The 20,162-nt window shown below is 58.6% G+C and overlaps 2 protein-coding genes across 2 annotated transcripts; both read right to left on the bottom strand.

Moving 5' to 3' along the window:
* Positions 1–71: 71 nt before the first annotated feature.
* On the bottom strand, positions 72–8,878 carry CCDC183 (coiled-coil domain containing 183). Its single transcript, XM_065878530.1, is given in 17 exon segments — positions 72–184; positions 838–934; positions 1,005–1,111; positions 1,188–1,277; positions 1,280–1,368; positions 1,561–1,703; positions 2,322–2,422; positions 2,870–2,871; positions 2,912–2,964; positions 3,043–3,090; positions 3,129–3,196; positions 4,308–4,440; positions 6,936–7,040; positions 7,238–7,405; positions 7,610–7,687; positions 8,156–8,277; positions 8,817–8,878. Coding segments are annotated over 15 exon segments (1,350 nt in total). The 5' UTR covers positions 7,643–7,687; positions 8,156–8,277; positions 8,817–8,878.
* Positions 8,879–11,135: 2,257 nt separating this feature from the next.
* Positions 11,136–13,049, bottom strand: TMEM141 (transmembrane protein 141). The gene is made up of 5 exons (XM_065879684.1): positions 12,974–13,049; positions 12,630–12,696; positions 12,343–12,426; positions 11,975–12,082; positions 11,136–11,576 (listed from the first exon to the last, which is right to left on the bottom strand). Exons 1-5 carry the CDS (start codon positions 13,025–13,027, stop codon positions 11,563–11,565), a joined length of 327 nt encoding a protein of 108 aa, XP_065735756.1. The 5' UTR covers positions 13,028–13,049; the 3' UTR covers positions 11,136–11,562.
* Positions 13,050–20,162: the final 7,113 nt, after the last annotated feature.

Raw genomic sequence — 20,162 nt, 5'->3', positions numbered from 1 at the left:
TTGTTTATTTGTGTAACCAATGACAGCATGGGGGCGGGGTGTGCTGGCGAGGTGGGTTCTTCCTCTTCCGGTCACTTCTTCTTGGCTACCTTGAGCTTCCCCTCTATCAGCCGCTGGCCCTGCCTCTTGATCTCGGCCCGCGAGGGCATGTAGCTGTGGTCCACGTCGGCGAACTGGAAGGTCTCTGCAAAGGAGCGGGGGAGGGCAGCCGCGCCCGCAGCCCGTCTGCCCCGCGAGAGTCCCCAGATCCTGGATTGTCCCCTGGCGTCCGTTCACCGCAGGGCCAGTTGTACCAACGACGTATATTTCTTCCTTTCTGTGTCCCTGGTGCTCTGGCATTTGGGGTCTCGCACAGCCGGGGAGAGAGACAGACCAGGGCTCACCCAGCCCTTCCAGAGCCCACACTCGACCACCTCTGTCTAACGCACACCCCAAGCCTGAATCACCCAGGGCCAGGTGCCAGGCAACTGGGGACAGCCCCTGTGCCCCAAACCTGCTGGAATTATTTGAACGGGCAGATCTTAAGCGGTGTGCCCCCTGCCTTGCCCTTCCCACAGAAACTCCAATAAACGCCCTGACCAAGGCCTTCCCCCCTGCCTGCCTACCGGCACTGGTGCCTCCCTGTGTCACAAAAGGTGGTAAGTTCTTTCAATGGCATTAACTTCACCAAGTCACCTCCATAAATTAAAAATCCTGTGGGTGCAACTGACACACCCTTTCCATCCCTTTAGCCCCCACTGTGCCTCCAGGCCGCCCTGGTCAGATGCAGCAAGCACCATCCCCAACCTCTGCCTCTGCACAGCTCAGGCCCACCACCAGCTGCTGGGCGGCCCGTACCTATGACATCCTCCCCCATCTCCTCAAAGCTGATCCTGGTGTTCTGCTTCTCCTTCAGGGCCGAGGACTCCAGGGCATCCCTCACCTTCGTGTGGACCTGCAGGGCATGGGGACTGTCAGCTCTGAGGGCACACGGGGCGTGTGGGCACCCCCCGGGCCAGGGCTACCTCCTCTGTCCTGGGTAGCATCTGCACTCGGTCAGCCAGGTACAGCAGCTTCCCCTTGCAGTATGCCAGCTTGCTGTACACATCCAGGGTGTCGGAGGGCAGCACTTCTTTCAGTGGCCGGGAGGAACAAGTCGTCTCCCTCTGGCCCCTCCAGGGGACCCTCTGTACTGGGGGCTCCTCCACGCTTCCCTGGCACCTGGGCCGTGGGCAGGGGGACGCCAATCAGGCGGATGCGGAGGTTGTCGATGCCAGTTTGGATGGCCAGCAGCAGCTCTGGCTCTTGGCCATGTTGGCGTGGGCCAGCTGCAGCCGGGCTTCCTCCTCCTTCAGCATGTCCTTCATTTTCTTCTCAACAGACTTCAAGCTGTTGAGGATGAGGGAGGTGGGTAGCGGACTGAGGGCAAGGTCGCGGAGTCCCGAGCTGGCGCTGTGCTGAGTCAGGCTCAGGAGCTCACACGCGGGCACTTGGGGCCCCTCGGCAGTGGGTGCGCTCAGCTCCGAGCCTGGTGCCAGCCACGGGCTGTCAGTGAGGAGGAGGTCAGGGGCTCCCGGGTGCCTGATGGAGCTGGGCATCACGCCCTCCGTCGCCAGCTCCTTCGTCGCGGCCCCCAGCTGCGTCCTCCTCCCCTCACCGCCCGCCACCTGCAGCGCCAGGTTCTCCTCCGTGCTCCTCTGAGCCAGGAAGCAGCCGGTGATGTCCTGGCGGGGCCAGTGGGGCGAGGAGCAGGTGTGAGCCAGGAGGGAGCTTGTTCTTCTGGCTCCCGGTGGTCAGTAACATTGACCGTGGCTGGGTGTTGAGGACCTGTGAGGCCCTCTGTGTGTGTCACCCTCGTGACAGGCAGAGGGGCCAAATGACCCCAAGGAAGAGCCAGAGAGACCACCGCCACGAGACTGCGTGGCTTTGAGTCACTCGTCCAAGGGTGGACAAGCTTACGTCAGGACCATGGACAGGAGCTCAAGGCTTACTGATAATAAATCCAGGGCGGATTAAAATAAAGGGGGTAGGGCGGAGAGGCAGCTGCTTGTCCTTATGCTGTTGGTTTGGGAAGGGGAAGGAGTTAAGAGGTGAAGGCCACCTCCTCGGGGTTTGAGATCCTCAAATTCCAGCGGGCTCTGTGCAGCCCCTGGAGCACGGCTCGGATTTGCCATCTGCGTCCCTGGAGTGCCCGCTACTCTGAGCTGTGGGGCTGCTGCTTTGTGTGTCCATTCATGCAGAAGCTGTCTGCAGAGCCTGGCCCAGCTCAGCTGGGCCTTGGGCTGGGGCAGGGTCTCCACCCGTCCTTCTGCCCACACCCCAGGAGTGCTAGGGAGCAGTACCCAGAGGTGAGAGCACCGCACAGCAGTCTAGACTTTCTCCACCAAAGCCGTCACGTCCGTCTGGTATTCGATATCAGCCTTGGAGGTCTCCCTCCTCCTCACTGGGTACAGCAGAGGGGAATGTCAGCCGGCATGCGGGAATGCTGTGGGAGCTCTGCGCGAGGCCGTCGGATGCCCCCATACGTCGTCGGGGAGGCCACCCAAGAGCTGGGTACCCGTCAGAGTCGCCTTCACCTTAACTGGCTCCCTGCTCGGCCAGCCCTCGAGGGATGCCCCAAGGCAGCTCCATCCACAGGAGGACCAAAAGCGGCCTGGCACAGTGGGGCTTAGTGGGGCTTCTCAGAGGCGGCTCAGGGGTGCATTTTACAGCTGAGAAGCTGGGGGCTCAGCCACCCCTGGCCAAGAGCCCAGAGCCGGCAGCAGCACCTTGAAGCATGCACTGTGACTGTTGGTGTGCACCGGTGCAGGTCTATCCAGGGAGGGGCCGGGGCTCGTCGGTCTCCCTCACCCCGGCCCCCGCAGGCTACCCCCACCTCACGGTGACCCACCTCTCGGGACCCTGGCTGGGGCGGCGGGAGCTGAGCGCTCACCTTTCAGTTTCGGGACCCATCAGGCTGGAGGAGAAGTGCAAGTCCCGCCGGCCCTGAGCGCGGAGGGGGAGGAGGTGAGAGGTGTCCTCTGTGGCAAAGGGGCTGCTGTGCCTGGCGTGGCCCGGACGCACCCAGCGGTATTTCTCGCTGGTCTCCTTGGAGTGGATCTTGTCAATGAGCTGCTTCTGCTGGTTGAGCCGGTCCTCCCATGCCTGGCGTTCCTCTGCTGGTTCAGCCGGTTCTCCCGTGCCTGGCGTTCCTTGATGAAGGCGGCCTCCCCTTTGCCTCATGTTCATCTGGGGACACAGGAAGGGGGCGGGGGTCTGTCCCACCAAGGCCACCCGGGGTGCTGACCCAGCGTCAGCGTCAGTCCCCGCCTTCCCGATTTGGGACGCTCCGCCTGCGACCATCACCCTCACCCTTGCGTTCTGCCCTCCTCTGGGACGCCCCCCTCCTGCCTGGCCTCTGAGCCTTCCCTCGCGTTACGCCCCTCCAGCTGGGGTCGCTCCGGCTACAGCCATAGGCTCAGGGACCGCCTGGGACGCGCCTCACAGATTTCTCTCTCCAGCCCCGGTCCTCCGCTCTTCTGCCAGCTCCCCTTAGAGCTCACTAGAGTGGATTCCACATGTCTAAACACAAACTCATCATCTTCCCCCAGACCTCCTGTCTCCCGGCACATCCTGCTTTGGTGGCTAAGTCCACTGTCTGTCTGGGCCTGCTCACGCGTCCTGGATGCCACGCTCTGCCCTTGTCTGCACGTCTCACTCGCCCCGCCCCTCATCGGGGTGACCTCTTAAAGGCTTCTCGGCTCCATCCGAGTTCGGCCACCCATCTCCACCACTGGTCTGGCCCAAGTGACCAGTGTCTTGGCCCTGGTCCCCTCCAGTCTCTGCAGCCAGAGCACACCCGTTTGGAGACATGAATCTGATCCCGTCTCCCCCCATCTCCTCCCAGCGCTCCAGGTTAGGAGGGCCGCCACTGCAGCCCCGCCACCTGCTGCCCACACAGGCTCCAGCCCCCATGCCTCCTTTTAGCCCTGTTACACCCCAAGACTGTGTTGCCCAACCTCCACCCCCCAGAATCCGCCATTCACTGCCTTCCTGAGAAGGTCCGAACCCCAGGGTGGCCCCACTTCATGAGGAGGGGGCAGGCTGGCCTGGCAGGGGCCTCGGCACACGGTGGGTGAAGGGGTGGCACCTGCCCCGTCCAGGTCAATTCTCTGCCTTCTCTGTCTGCCTCTGCCCAGGCTCACAGGTGGTAAGGCAAGCAGGCCGGCAGGGCAGCCACTGGACTCCTCCAGTGATGACGGGGGGTGTGGGCATGGGGGTGTCCCGACGGACCCTGGGCCAGACAGGTTCAAGAGATAGCCCTGCAGGGAGGGCCCCCAGCCTGGGACCTGCTCTCACCTTGACCTCATCCGTAATCATCATGGCATCTTGGGACATGACTGTCATGTCCGACAGTTCCGACCAGTAGCCAACCACGAGATTCTGCAGCTTGTCCAGCTCTGTGGGGTATCCTGCCAGCTTCTGCAGCAGAAGGGCAAGGGCAGGGGGGCACAGAGCCTGACCGTCCAGGGACTGCGGGCCAACCACAGGCTCCCCTGGCCCCTCCCTCATTCTCTTCTGGCCCCCAAAGTGGAGCACGTCTACTCCCCACCCCTCACCCCAGCCTGTGCAAGCCCAGGGGACAAGTATAACCTGGGCTGTGGCCCCAGCCGGGCCCAAAGCAGGTGAAAGGACATGTTTGGGGAAGGAAGACAGCAACTTCCTGGTGGATTCTCTCACTGCCCAGGGCCAGAGTCCAGAGACACTTCCAAAAAAGTTGTGATGGGATGTCCCACCACGTGAGAGGTGACTGTGAAACGCCGGGAGGCTGGCAGCTGTCTGAAGTGAAGAAGAGGGTCTCAAAACACTGGTGTGGGGTCAGAGACTCAGGACTCAAGGCCAAGGCTATAACCTGACCAGCTAGCGTGGGGCCTTAGGAAAGCCTGGGTTTTGCCATGTGTAAAGGTAAGGTAATAATGGCTCTTTCAGGAGGTCGCTATCAGGATGGATTGAGAAGGTATAATGATGTATATTTAGCACAGGGTCAGGTTCATAAATGTCCAATATATCTTGGCTCTTAGTATTTTGTTGTTGATAACTACAACGTAGAATCTTCACTTTTTTTTTGTTGTTGTTTCGGTACGCGGGCCTCTCACTGTTGTGGCCTCTCCCGTTGCGGAGCACAGGCTCCGGACGCGCAGGCTCAGCGGCCATGGCTCACGGGCCCAGGAACTCCGCGGCATGTGGGATCTTCCTGGACCGGGGCACGAGCCCGTGTCCCCTGCATTGGCAGGTGGACTCTCAACCACTGCGCCACCAGGGAAGCCCTTTTTTTTTTTTTTTTTTTTAATGCAAGGGAGACTTCCCTGGTGTTCCAGTGTTTAAAACTCGGTGCAGGGGGCACGGGTTCGATCCCCAGCCAGGGAACTAAGAACCCGCATGCTGTGCCATGCGGCCAAAAAAAAAAAAAATGCAGATGACCACAGGAGTTGTTTTTTTTTAGTGCATATGTTCTGAAAAGATAAGCAAGTACCACTGGGAGGACATGACGCATACAGGTGAAGGAGGGGCTGGACCCCAGGGTGCAGTCGGAGTGGGAAGGGGTGTGGGTAGGAGGAGTGGGCCCGGGAAGGACACGTGGGCAGGGCCACAAGGTGAGTCTCCAGGACCCGGGGCCTGAGGCAAGAGGGACAGGCTGGAGGACAAAGCTGCGTGCTGCTGGGCTCTGGGCACCGTGGGCAGGATTTGGGGGGCATGACCCCAGCTGCGAAGAGCTGCAATGCCCACCCATCCCACACCCTCCTCCAAACACATTTCTACCTGTCACCCTCCTGGCCACACTGCCCTCCAGGGCTTCCCCTCCACCAGCCCCAGCATGAAGGTGGGGTCTTCCCTCTCTCTCTCGGCGCCCCCCTGCCAAGCTGCTCCTCTTTGCACCCTGGCACCCAGCCTCCAGCCCTCCTCTCCAACTGTCCTTGTCCTCACCATCTTCCACCACCTGGCCTGTGGCGGGTGCCTGTGCTCTTCTGTGTGGGGGCCAAAGGGGGCCGCCAGTGAAGGGGGTTGCCTCACAGCAAGGCTCACGGCCCCTGGGGGCTTCCCCCTGGCCTTCTCGGCAGGGAGCAGGGTGGCTGGCTTGGAAGAGGTGGGCAGCAAGCGGAGGTTACTGACCTGCTCGGAGGCAGCTTGCCCTGGATGATGTTAGGGGACTTCTGAGGGTGCAGGACCCATCTCTTGGCCTCAGAAGCCAGGGGATGAGAAACGATGGGGCAAAGTAAAAACAACACTAAACCATCAAATAAGAACCCAAACAGGACTTCCCTGGTGGCGCAGTGGTTAAGAATCCACCTGCCCATGCAGGGGACACGGGTTTGAGCCCTGGTCTGGGAAGATCCCACATGCCGCGGAGCAACTAAGCCCATGCGCCACAGCTACTGAGCCTGCACTCTGGAGCCTGTGAGCCACAACTACTGAGCCCGCGAGCCACGACTACTGAAGCTCACAAGCCACAACTACTGAGGCCCGCGCACCTAGAGCCTGTGCTCCGCAACAAGAGAAGCCACTGCAATGAGAAGCCTGCACACCGCAACGAAGAGTAGCCCTGCTCGCCACAACTAGAGAAAGCCCGCACGCAGCGACGAAGACCCAAGCAGCCAAAAATAAATAAGTCAATAAATCACTAAATTTATAAAAAAACAAAAAACAATTCTGATGTAGCACATGATATGCCTTTTTGGAATAGCAAATAAATTCTTGAAAGAACGTTTCCCACCTACAAGGTCCCGCTGCTCAGCTTGGTGCCCAAAGCTGGGCTCAGCCTTTCTCGGGGTCACCCGGCCTGGAGGAGAGCTGCGCGCCTGCGGGGCAGCCTAACCCGGAGGGCACGCCCCCGCCGAGATTCCCGCCCTTCCTGGCCAGCTGGGCTCCCTGGGACCGGGATGCGGTCTCGGCCTCCGGGTGTGGGTTGAGGGGCTCACTTGTTTCAGGTGGTCCGGCAGGTCCACGTACAGCAGGTGGATATTCTGGCTAGTGGTGATCTTGACCATCGTCTTTTCTATGTTGTTCTCCAGCTGACGGATGACCTGGGCGGGGAGGAAGGGCACATTGAGAGTGCGTGGGGACAGGCCACCTGGGAGTGCAGAGGCCGGCGGGGGCGGGGCTGGGCTTTCTTCCAAGGGGGCCTCATTCATCTAGCCCCGCCCTCCCACAGAGCCCCGCCCCGCCTCCTGTGGCCCCGCCCCCATCACACTGGAGGCCCCGCCCCGCTCCCCGCCGCCACCTGCAGCATGCGCGGCTCCTCCTTGGTGGCCTCGGGCTGGTCCTTAAGGCTGGCCAGCTCCAGCTGCGTGCTCTCCAGCTTCTGCTCGCGCCGCCGCCCCAGGTCGATCAGCACGTTGTGCATATTCACGCGGTCGAAGACGTACTTGCGCAGCTTCTCCCGCGCCACCTGGGTCGGGGAGGGCATGGCCCGCGCGTGGGTGCTCAGGGGCCACGGAGCGCGCCTGCATCTGGGCGGGCGGGGAGGGACCCGCGGCAACGCCGCACGGACGCTGGGGCTGGGAACTCGCTCTGCTCCCCACCGGCTCCACATCGTAGTTTAGTTGGGGTGCACTGGCTAGGCGGGGCTGACGGGTCCCCCCTGCTGCCTTACCTCCGTGGTGCAGCGGCTGTGCGCCAGGCTCATGGGCACGTCCTTTCCGCAGGCCTTGGAGATGGTCCGCTGGTCATACTGTGGGGCGCGGCGGCTGAGCTGGGGGCTTGGCCCCTCTGCGTTGCACCCCCACCCGGCCGCCGGCCCCTCCAGGGATTCTCCCCGGGTTTCCTCTGCCCTGTGCTAGCCTAGCAGCAAGACCCCAGCTCCTGGGGCCACAAGGGGCAGAGCGCTGAAGGACTCCATCCAGGCCATCCCTGCTCCGATGTGATGGAGGTCCAGAGAGGCGGGTGCCTGGCTCCCCTATATGGCTGCTGCAGGGGGTAGCCCAGGAAAGGGACCTCTGTCGGGCCCCTGGCCCTGCCCTCTGAGGTGGGTGGTGGGGAAACCGCCCCCCTCCACCCAGTTTCAGAATGGTTGGGGTTAGAGTGGGGAAAGGAGAGGAGGTGCCAGCTGTCCACCTGTGTTGGGGGAAGGGCTGTTTCAGCACGTGCCCCGCCCCCCCACCCCCAGCCAGCAGGTAGCAGGGAGGGTCTCGCTGTCCACCTTCTTGACCAAAGCCCACTCGTGGGACCCGCGGCAAATGTTGCTGCGCAGGACGGCCAGCGTGGCCTTGTTCTTGAACGTGGTCTCCTTCACCGCCTGTATCTGCAGCGCCCGACATTGCTCTGTGTGGAGGCACAGGGCAGCCAGGATGTAGGCCAAGGGCCAAGGGCCTGGCCGGGGTTCCCGGGTGGGGCAGGCTCCACGCCGGGGAGGACGGAGGTGGGGGCGTGAGTTTGCTGTCTCCAAGGCCGCGCTCCTTCCTCCCAGCCTGCATGGGGGCCAGCTTCACTGCTCAGCAGTGCTCATCTGGACGGCTCTCAGTGGACAGCAGTGCTGGGAGGTGGGGAGGGTGGGGTGCAAGTCAGGGACGGGCAGGCCTGTGATTTCTTCCAGACCCTCTAGCCACAGAAGTGGGTGGATCCCCTCCTGTCCCCTCTGGCTTTGAGGCCAGCGTGCTCACAAATTTCCTTGAAGCCCCCAGCTTCTGTTCCCCCTGCCCCCTGCATGGCAGACCCCTCCGATCCCTTCCCCCCAGCTCTGTTTGGGGGTGAGCAGTAGAGTGGCCCCCAGTCCATATGCCCTGGACCGTCCGTGTGTTAAGATTGTAAGTCCTGCCCCCAGGAGCCCCGGAGGCCCTGGGTCACCCCAGCGGCAGCCACACCCTGGAGCCGAGTGATAGCCTTCAGCTCCTGGATCTGCCTCCACCTCCGCCTCACTACGGATCTTCACGGCGGCCCACGGCGCCCTCCAGGGCCCATCCGCACCCCCCACCCTCTCTGTGCTGAGCCTGCCCCGCAGAACCACAGTTCAGATTGCTCCTGGAATCTCGGCCCATTGTGACGGGGGCGGAGGTTCTCAGCACCCAGGGAACCCGGGAATTCCTGGCCCACCCCGACGACCCCACCCTCTGCCCCCAGCCAGCCTCGGGGTTGCTCTCCTGGACACGAGTCTCGTGGCTGCTCTCCGAGGTGATTGGCAGTGGCACCGCACCCCACGGTGGCGCCACTGCACCCTCCCCATCCCCCCACACCCCCAGTGTCCTCCACTGAGCCTCCTAAAACTTCTGACCTCTCACTGCCTACAGGGTCTCCATTCCCTTACCCCACCCCAAGTTCAAACTCCAACCCTGGTGACCTGGCTCGTGAGACCCCCAGCCTCGGCCCTGACTACCCCATCTCTCCCTGACCTTCCCTGCTCCACCCCCACTTCCCTGGGGAAGTCCTGGGTCCAGCTTTAGCTGTCACTTACTCCAGGAGGAGTCAGTCCCCTCCCTCTGCACCCCCAGCACAAGCTTCCCTTACAGCCATGTGGCCCAAGCCTGGGATTCCAGGGGTGCACATCAGATGGGTTACTTCTTCCAACCTGCATGAGTTTGCTAACAAAGCACCACAGACCGGGCAGCTTAAACAACAGAAATTTATTGTCTCACATCCTGGAGGCTTGAAGTCTGAGACCAAGGTGTCGGCAGGGCTGGTTTCTCCTGAGGCGTCTCTCCCAGGCTTGTAGACGGCTGTGTCCTCGTGGGGTCTTTCCCCTGTACTCATCTGTGTCCTAATCACCTTCTCTTGTAAGCACACCAGTCAGACTGGATGAGGGCCCATCCCCATTTTAACTTAATCACCCCTTCAAAGGTCCTGTCTCCAAATGCAGTCATATTCTGAGGTCCTGGGGGCTAGGGCTGCAAACTGTGAGTCTGTGGGAGACACAGTTCAGCCATAACAAGTCTTCACCCATGCGCTGTTACAGCACCCATCTTTCTCTGTGACCTCTCAAACAGATCCTTTACTTTTCTGGTCACTCTCTTTTTAAAAAGTGAGTCCAGTTCCCTCTGAAACTAAAAGTTCCCCCTCTGCCCTCCCTCTGAGCCCAGGTCTTTCCCTCAGGGGGTTGGGAGGGCCTGCCGTGGGCAGGGTCTATTCCCTTGATGCCCGTGTTCTCCCAGGGTGTGAGGCAGAACCTGTGCCCCAATACTGGTTCTCCTTTCCTCAGATGGAGAACCCCTGAATTTTAGTGGGCACGAGGCTGCCCAGAGCAAGCTGCCCTCCTAGGTGCCTTTGCACTAGGCGTCCCACGTGACTTAGTTCTAGCCAATGCAGTGTTCAGAGAAGTGAGTGAACTGCCCTCCTCCTCCCCCTTTCTCTTTCCTGTTGACAGGGATGAAGACCTGATGTCCGGAGCCAGCACAGCTGCCTGGGACCATGAGGTGGATTTGGAATGAGGGCCGTTACAGCACGGAACACGCTAAAAGAAGCCTGGGTCCCTGACTCCATACAGCCCCAGACCACCCACTTGAGCTTTTCCATGAAAGGAAACGAAAACTCTAGCTTGCTTATGTCATGGTTATCTCGGGCTTCCTGTCGTTTTGCCTTCCCACGAACAGATTCCCTGGTGCACAGTGAACGTGCAGTAGACGTTCTTTTGCGGGACTGGCTACGTCAGCAGGCGCAGGGGCGGAGCTGGGGCTGGAGCAGCGCGGCCCTGTGTGCCTTCAGTGTTACCAGGAAGCCTGCTATAAAGGACGGTGGATTTGCCCAGGTGTGATATAATCTCTGCCTCTCCCTCTGTTGGGGGTGGGTGAGGTGGGCAGTCTTGCCCACCCAGGAACACTCCTCCATGTGGACAGAGCTCCAGTAAGCTGACTCTGGCCTCCTGAACCACTCACTTCCTCCTCCCCAGGGGAGAAGTGGCTTAATCTGATAGGTGGGTTGGGAATGATAGGCAGGTGGGCGTGGCCACTTCCCGTCCCTTGTCTCCTGGAAGCTGCACACCGTCTGCCCCGCTGCTCTGTGCCAGGCGGTACAGAAGCACCCCCGCATGGAGGGCCCATGGGGGCTGCCCAGAGTGTCTAATCCTGCGGTTCGGTGTTAGGAACTGCCCTGGCACCTCCTCCAATCAGCTGTATGGTACCGAGGTGACCTTTCTCTCATCTTCTTACTGCGCTGACTTGTTTCCCAACTGCTTTAGAACTCAGGCGGGAAACGGGAAACAGCACAAGGTGTTTATTAGTCCCACAACCCCCAGCGGCAGCTGTCAGCTCTGACTGGGGTGGGCGGGGGGATGCAGGGGTCAGAAAGGGCGTATCAGCAGCAAGAAGTGCAGAAGGCCCAACCGCCACCCCGGAGCTGCCGCCCCCAAATATGCATGAGACAGGCCTGGTCTTCTCCAGCTCTGTGTCCACCACGTTTCTCACTGCCCTGCAGGAGGCCAGCCACCCAGGGGCAGCACCTCCTGGTCTGACCTGGGCATCCAGGCTGGGCAGGAGCAGTTTGCACAGGTCTGACAGAGTTGGCCATGCATGTGTGCAGGGGACATGGGTGTGGGGAGGCCAGCCTGGGGTGCAGAGGTGCTGAGGGCTGTGTTCTAGAACTCTCCGGCCCCAGGTCCTCTGTGCCCTGGCTGGAGCTCTCCTAGCTGTGCCGATCTGTAAGAAGCAAAGGGAGACAGCTAGAACCACACCCCAAAGCTGTGCCCGGTCCCTGTGCCCATTTTACCGGGGCAAAAACTGAGGCCTGTAACAGGAGGGATGCAGGCAGTGGAGGCCAGGCTTGAGATCAATCAGCTTGATGTCCAGTGCGGGGCCTCTCAATCCGGCCGCTCTTCTCGGGGTGCCCACCCTCCTCACTCTGCACTCGCCCCTCCCAGGGCCACCCAGCCCCTCCTGGGTCTTCCTCCTGCACAAGGGCCTGGAAGTTCTGTCTGCCGCAGGCCCCCTCCCTCCCGCCCCCACCCCCATGCGCGTGTCAAGGGGACAGGCCTGTCCCGCCTACGCCCGGGGAATGGAGCCTCGGTTCCGCGTCCTGCTGCCCCCGGGACCCTCACCTGTGTCCATGTCTTTGGGGAGCTGCCCTGTCTCCAGGAAGAGCCAGAGGTTGCTGCATTTCTGCGACTCCACTCGGGTCACCCAGTAGCTGGCCACTGAGCCTGCGACTGGGGAGAGGCGGGCAGGGGCCAGTGGGCAGGGGGGCGGGGCCTCTGCACTTGTCAGGGGAAGGGAGCAGGGTGCAGGTTTCTTCCTGGGAGCGGTGGGGTCCAGCAGGGCTCCCACTGAGAACTGGAGCCCCATCCCCGGAGGCAGGGATGCCCGGAACCACAGCCCCCCACCCCTAGTGGGATCCGCTTCTGCTGAAGAGCCAGCGGCAACAGGGGTGCATTTCAGGGGCGCCAGGCACCAGTCCTGGAGTACGCACCCACGGCCACCAGCACGTTCCACTGAAAGGGGTACGGAAACTTCCTCTGAACGAGCATCTGCAGGCCGACGGTCGCAGCGGTGCCTGCCAAGAGCCATGGTCCGCATCAGCCAGCCCGTCCACGGGGCTTGCCAGGGGACCACGGGGCTCTCGGCCTAAGTGCTCGACACCTGCCAGGCTCCGAGCACTGCGGGCTGGCGACCTGGCGCCACCTGCTGGGGAGTCAGGGTGAGACAGGAGGGTGAGGTCTCTTCACACCCCAGGACAGACACCTGGACCCAGCCTACCTGTGACAAAGGTGAAAATGCCCTTCATGAAGGCGTTCGACTGGCACGCGGCATACTCCCCGAGTCCCTGGGATGGGGGAGGGGGTTGAAGGCTCAGTTCCCCGTCCCTCCTTTGGGCACACTCCGGCCCTGGGGTAGGCGACCGCTCATCGTGAGGCCCTGGGGGCCTGGACACATCCCACCTGCCCCCATGCCCACCCAGGATGCCTCGATCTCCACAGCAACAGGGTCCCCCACCTCTGTCCCCCGTCTCTTCCCTGATAAAGGCACTCCCACCGAGGCCCCCGCCCCGCTCAGGTCAGCTTCTGAGGTCAGGGGCCCGCGTCCCAGGCCAGCCTTCTCACCGGGTGCTTGCTGGCCACGGCGTCGTCCACCCGGGACAGGCCCAGGTTCACCATGGCTGGCGTGCCGCGGGGAGCCGGCGGGGCAGAGCGGCGCCGGACCGGGCGGAGGGGCGGGGCCGGATGGGGCGGGGCCGGATGGGGCGGGGCGGGGCCTGGCGGGCGGAGGGGGCCGGGAGCGGAGCGGGCCGCGCGCTCCCCAGGCCCAGCTCTGTGACGTTGGGTGGCCAGGCGGCGGCGCGAACGCGGCTGCCGGCTAGCGCTCCTCCCCGCGGGCCCGGCCTGGGTCGTCCGCCTCATTTTCAGGCTCTCAGGGACATAATGATTAGTTAGTATTATTTGTGGGGGTGGGGCTTCGCTTACGGCATTACATCTACTTAAAACGACCACGGAATAGTGTATCCAAAGATGATATAGCGAGTTAATTCCAAAAATATCGTAAGCGCGTACTTGGTGCCAGTTCTGTGCTAGGAGTTGGGGGTCCCACGGAGGAGTCAGAGCTCCTAGCCCTCATAGAGCAGACAGGTAAACAGACCTGGGAGGAGGTCAGGAAAACAAAATGGGTAAAGCGTATGGAGAGAGGCCAGGGCCTGTGTGTACGTGTGTGTGTGTGTGTGTGCGCGCGCCCGCCCTCAAGGAGAGACCTGCGTGGGAGGGTCAGGCAGACCCTCAAGCTTCAACCTTGAGCTGCTGTGTGGGACTAAGCGTGGCCTATTTGCATAAGCTTCAGGAGGCCCATGTGGCTGGATGTGAGGGCGAGAGGCAAGGGGTTGGGCTGTACCTTGAAGCCTGGTGGGAACTTCAGTTCCTCTGATTGCACACAGCCAGGCGCAGCCAGGGATGTCAGCTCAGTGGACATCTTGCTGTCCCTGCACGGTGCGGGGCCAGCCTTCCAGGAGGGCAGCTGCTAAGGTTTAGAGAGTGTTTCAGCAGTGGAGCAGGCAGGGGTGCTGTCGTGGTTCAGCATGCTGTCAGGATATCGGGGGCTACTGGGGTGCAAGAGTGCTGTCAGGGTGCTCTTGGGGTGTGTTTGGAGGCTGCAGTAACAGGCCTTGGCATTGGGTTGGAGGTGCCAGTGAGGAAGGAAGGGGACCCAGGCTGGCCTCCAGTGCTTGCCCTGAGCACAGGTGGGCACAGCAGTGCGGGGCTGAGGGGAGCTGATGGTGTGGGGCACACTGGGACGTGGTTTGGGCTCTGTCGGGTCTGAGATGTCTGGAGACAGGAGAGTGGGATGTGTGAATTTGGAAGCCAGTGGGGAGGTCAAGGTTGTAGTTAAAAATGCTTTCTCTAAAGAAAAATTATTACTTGTTAATGAAAATAGTGTATATTCCATATAAAAATTAAAGCTGGGCAGATGCTCCTAAAGTAAAACGCACGTCCCCCACCACCAACGTGGGCGCTGGCCGGGACATCCCCTGTGCAAGTGGGGGATGGGGGGATGGGGGATGGGGGGAGACGTGGGGTGATGAAGAGACACAGGGTGCAGCCGTTCCCAGCGCCTGCTCCTTCCCAGGGCTCTGGAGAGAAGTGCCCAGGGCGCCCTCAGGGCGGGCTGGAGGGGACAGGGCGATTTCACCAGGTGCAGTGTGATCCGAAGTCACCACTGCCTCTGTGACAAGGTGTGGCTGGTTCACTTCTACTCCAGTTAGACCCAAAGTCGCTGCTTGTTAGTGGGTGTCTTTGGAAGTATCACCACGAAGTGGGTCAACAACTTACTGCTGAAGTCACTTGAGGAAACTGGCTTTCAAGCCTAAGCGGAGGGTGCAATGCTCTCTTAGTACAGAGTCATCGGGACTGACCGGCAGCCGGTTCCCACCCTCGCTGACGCTTTGACAGTCTTAGTATTTAGTTTCTCAGACAAGCCACCTACAGACTCCTGTGGATCAGCTTTGGAAGTCTTAGAATACGTGAACTCAGAAAGCCGTTTCATCTTCTCTTGTGTTGAAGAGACAGTGCGGAAATTCTACTGACATATCAAATATTCTTTTGCTTCAAAATCTATTGCCTTGGGACTTCCCTGGTGGGCAGTGGCAAGGAATCCGCCTGCCAATGCAGGGGAAGTGGGTTCGAGCCCTGGTCGGGGAACTAAGATCCCACATGCCACAGGACAACTAAGCCCCCGTGCCACAACTACAGAGCTCGCATGCCGCAAACTGCAGAGCCCATGGGCCACAACTAGAGAGAGAAAACCTGCACGCCACAGCTAGAGAGAAGCCCACGCGCCCCGACGAAGTGCCCACGCGCCGCAACAAAAAACATCCTGCATGCCTCAACAAAGATCCCGCGTGCCACAACTAAGACTCGACACAGCCAAAGAAACCAAAAAACACACAAAAAAACTATTGCCTTTCCCCAATTCCCTTTTTGTACCATTCATCTCTTCTTGGCTCCATAATCTGAAGGTGGACTGAATTGTTGAAGTTTACCATTTTCTTCGAACAGCTCTTTTGACTTACAAATAGGTCAGCGGGCTGGGGCCTGGGCCTCTGCCCTTCTCAGGGAAAGGGCACAACCGATACATTTCAGGCTGAACCTTGCAGAAGCGTTCCTGCCAAATGCTTCATCTTCAGGAAGAAGCCCCACCCAGATATCGCTAACCTGTCCATGTGCCACCAAGCTCCAAGGAACAGACACTTGGAGTCACGCGTCACATCTGAAAAAGCACCAACCCCTGACTGCCGCTGCATACCATCTGGTGACCTGAAAGTAAAGATTTCCAGGAATTAAAGCAGGTGACATCTGACCTGACAGCTTTCCCAAGATGTCTGGACCAGGCCTGTGCGCCCTTTTCTCACTGTTGCTGCTTCTCTCTCTCTTTCATGGGAAGACAACACCCTTGTCCACATTTCCCAAACCCTTGTGAAAGGGGGAGACCTCTTCTTTGGATTATGGCCTTTTGGAAACAGCCTTATCACGATCCCGTGACAAATTAATCTTTTACTTGCCTTTTGGGAAGCGTTAGACGGTTCAGGATTCACAGTCTTTATTTCATCTGAACTATTAACTGACTCTGGTTCTTATCTACACTCTCTGAATTTGCAAACTTACAGGCTGTATTTTTCATAATATAATTGGTTCCAAACGGTTCTTTTGAGATAACGATACTATTTTTAACAGCTCTTTGAAGTTTTGCGGAGCTCATCAGCTATTGCTTCGCGTTTATTTCTGTGCTGTTTCTTCCCAACGTACTCAGGTAATTCTTTCAGTTTGAGTGTGCTCCTTCTGTATTTACTGTTCTATTTTCTCCTCATAACAAAACGGAAGCCTCCCATTGATCCACTTTACTAAACCTTCATGGCTGCCTAAGTGGGTACTTCCAGGAGGCATATTTGACTCCAGATTTCCCTCCATGGGGACAGCCTTGTTCCCTTGGGTCAGAGTAAGTACCAATGAAAAATGACCAGAAAAGTGGAAACTCGGGAATTCCCTGGTGGTCCAGTGGTTAGGATTCAGGGTTTCCACTGCCGGGGAGCCCAGGTTCAATCCCTAGTCAGGGAAATGAGATCCCACGAGACACGTGGCACGGCCAGAAAAAAAAAAAAAAAAGTGGAAGCTCAACTGCACAGAATCAGGCATAGCTGAAAGTCTCACCTGCCTCTCTGTGGTCCTTTGATTTGTTCAGTCGACCACCTCCAGGCATAAGGTCCATGTTTGGAACCATCACACAATTTAGAGTTGTCGTGTTGCTCTTAATTCTGTTTTGTATGAACATTTTAAATTCTGCATTTTGTTGCCTGTCAAACTTTTGTAAAAATGATGTATCCTGGGACTTCCCTGGCGGTCCAGTGGCTAAGACTTCACCTTCCAATGCAGGGGGTGCAGGTTCGATCCCTGGTCAGGGAGCTAAGATCCCACATGCCTCAGGGCCAAAAAACCAAAACATAAAACAGAAGTAATATTGTAACAAATTCAATAAAGACTTTAAAAATGGTTCATGTCAAAAAAAATTAAAAAGAAAACAATGTAGCCAATTAAGTGATACTGGCTCAACATTTCGAAATAATCTCCCCTGGCCTTAATAAAACAGCAACGTGGGTTTATTCGGGGACAGTAAAGAACTACAATTCAGGACAAGCAATCTAGGGCAAACCACAAGCAAGTGCAGAGAACAAAGGAGAGGAAACTCTTATATAGAGGAGAAGGGGGGGTTGGGAGAGGCTGTTCTAAACAAAGTGTCCGTTGGAGGAAACTGAGAGTTCGCAGCGTGGTGACTTTTCATCGGCTGAACTGTGATGGTGTCTCATTGGCTGGGCTGTTGCTGGGTGAGAGAAAATCTTCCCTCCTCCTGATGGGCAGTAAGTAGTAACCTTCCCGTTGGGTCTGCAATTGAGGCTGCGCGGTAGGGTGTGAGCGCTCCCCCTTCTGGCCTCCTGAATGCAGTTTACTGAGGGTTCCCTTTATTAATTTTCGCATAAAGGAGAGGCCTGAGGGTCCAGAGGGAAACCACCCCATGCCTCCGAGAATGCTGCAGCTCCCTGGCTCCAGACCTGGACCTCCCAACCCCACCAAGTGACCCTGCTCACTAACGAGGTGCAGGGATGACCCCGCCCCTGCCTGGCTGGGCCTCCCATTCCTCACAGCTCAGCTTTTCTCCACAGAAATGGAACCCAAGTCATGTGCAAACACACCACTTCCCTGACCTTGGCTAGCTTCACTCATCTGTGCCCCAAGACCCTTCTCCAACAGGAGGGCAGGCACCTCGCCCGACCCCACCCAAGGTGCTTCCGAGAATCACGGGCAGCTGGACACGTGCCCTGTGACAATTGGCCCAAATGGGCAGGACTTGAACGATAACGAACAATAATTTCTGTCCCCATCTTCAACTCAGGACCAACTGCAGAAAGACAAATACGCCCCCTAAACAACCACAGGGGATGCCTGCTTGTCCTCATGTGGGTGGTCTTCATTTATTTCCACTGTTGTAATCGGTCTTTTATGTTTTTCATCTTTTTTGTTATTAAAAAAGAAATTCTAAATATTCCTATAGAAAACGGATTAATCTTTATCAGGTTTACCTTTTCTGGTTTTTGTAGACTTGGTCCATACCAAATTAAAATTTTTTTTCCTACCAGCACTGTTAAATTTCACTTTTATGTGGAAATCTGATCCATCTGAAATGTATTTTGATGTAAGGAGTGGGGTGGTGATCTAGCTATGTATGTATTTTCTAAATGGTCCCTAGTGGTGACAGTTTTGTTGACTGCGTATTCAAGTTTTCTCCACAGACGGAAACATGTCCTTCATCGTATGCTGAATTCCCCTGTCATTCGTGTCTCTTCCCATTGTTTCTAGATTCTTCTGTTATTCTATTTATATTCTATTCTATTTACTGATATATTCTATTCTATATTCTATTCTATTCTATTTACTGCTCATGATTTTATAACAGGTTTTCATGTCTTGTAAAACTAGTTGCCTGTGTTTATTTTTCCTTTGTAGGGGGTTCGAGCCCTGGTCGGGGATGGGAGGGGGAGGCGAGCGGCCGGGCAGCTGGGAGGCGCAGGGCAGCCAGGTCAATCCCAGCTCACCCCCTATGCCAGCACCAGGCTGACCGTTGCCAGTGCCCTGAGTGCAGCTCCTGCCCTGAGGGACCCTCCCTGGCCTGGCGTCCACCCTGTCAGTCTAACCTCCCCAGCGAAGAGTGCTGGGAGAGGCTCTGGTTCCTGCCTCCTAGGCAGTCGTCCTTCAGTCCCTGCCCTCTGGTGCCCTGGGACTCTTCTATGGAGGGCGTGGGGAGCCACCCCTGCCCCTGGCGGGCTATCTGTGCCTGAGGCCCTGGCCCCTGGGTTTGTCCGTTTCGAGGGCCCTTGTGATCTGAGCTGCAACAGGGTGGGGTGGGGTGGAGGGCTTCGTGTGTACTTTTTTTTTTTTTCCTGAAATTAAGTCTCTGGCACTGACAGCATCACAACTTCTGTCCTTAATGAAAAGTGGGATAGTAGTTGGCAGTGGGCTTTATTTCCAGCAGCCTTATTGAGATTTAATCCAGGGACCGTATAGTTCACCATATAAGTGTACAATTCAGTGGGTTTTAGCGCAACCGTCACCACCATCAACTCTAGAACATTTCCCTGACCCCACAGGGAGAGCCTATGCCCATTAAACGGCTGCTCCCCACTGCCCCAGGACCTGGTAACCAGTAATCTCCTTTCTGTCTCCACGCACTTGCCTCTCTGCACGTTACGTACAGGGGGGTTCCTACACCACGTGGCCTTTGGGGCCTGGTCTCTCACCCAGCGCCCTGTCTTCACGGTTCGTCCTGTTCCTTGTCATACGGACGACTTTCTGACGTGTGGATAGACCCTGTTTGTTTATCCATTCATTGGTAACAGGTTTGAAGCTTGGAAACCCTGCAACGGACGCCACTTCAATATAAGGTGACCTTCCTGCTCGGGGACCCCTCCCCAGCCCCAGCGGGCACGAAGCCCCATGTAAGCCCTTCTGCCAGCCCGGCAAGCAGGGTCCCTTTGCTGCCGCCCTGTGGCCGTTGCTGGGACCACACCTGCTGTGCTTGGGTCCAGGGCCTTGCCAGCTCTGGCCTGACCACTGCCCACACCTCTCCTGCCAGTGCCCTCGTCCGCGTCCTGAGCCCCCGCAAGCCTCCTGTGCACTCTTCCTAATCTCCTCCAGGGAGCTGAGGCCGGCAGGAAGCGACGGAGGCCCTGGCAGCGGCGCCCCTGCACTGCGGGGAGGGGGGCGGGGCTCCCACTGACCCGCTGCTATCTGGGCCTGCGGTGCCAGCTGCAGCCACGGACCGTGCAGGCCAGATGTGGCCACACAAACTCTGCCCCGGCAGCAAATGTGTGCTGTGAAGATCCCAGTTTAGCAGACCTGCGGGTCAAAGCGACTTGGCCCCTGTCCTTTACTCATTCACAAGCATTAACTAGCCCCTTCCACCGCCAGGCCCTGCGCTCCAGGCTGGGGAAACAGACACCAACGGGCTGCCAGCAGGCCGGTACAGCTCCTCTTGGCACGGGGTTTACAGTGTGTGCGGGAGAGCAGACCACAAACAAACACGGCAGACAATTCGGATGGTGCTAAAGCCGCCAGAAAACGACCGGCAGGTGAAGGCTGGGGTTTGAGGAAGGCTGCTTGGAGGATGCAGAGGGTGAGAAGTAGCCCAGGGAGCAGGGGGCTCCGGTGAGGGGGCTGGAAGGGGGCCGCTGGGGGGGAGGGTGCAAGCCAGAGGCCTGGG

This window comes from Phocoena phocoena, chromosome 6, assembly GCF_963924675.1.
Source record: "Phocoena phocoena chromosome 6, mPhoPho1.1, whole genome shotgun sequence".
Classification (NCBI taxonomy): Eukaryota; Metazoa; Chordata; class Mammalia; order Artiodactyla; family Phocoenidae; genus Phocoena; species Phocoena phocoena.
This window is presented reverse-complemented; position numbering and strand designations above follow the sequence as displayed.

Bases quoted from the DNA above. Each gene is read 5' to 3' on its own strand.
- TMEM141 (XM_065879684.1), bottom strand. From the start codon at position 13,027: ATGGTGAACCTGGGCCTGTCCCGGGTGGACGACGCCGTGGCCAGCAAG. The intron at 12,427-12,629 runs GTAGGCTGGGTC...GGCTCTTGGCAG, and splicing joins CATTTTCACCTTTGTCACAG to GCACCGCTGCGACCGTCGGC. The intron at 12,083-12,342 runs GTGCGTACTCCA...GCCTCTCCCCAG, and splicing joins GAACGTGCTGGTGGCCGTGG to TCGCAGGCTCAGTGGCCAGC.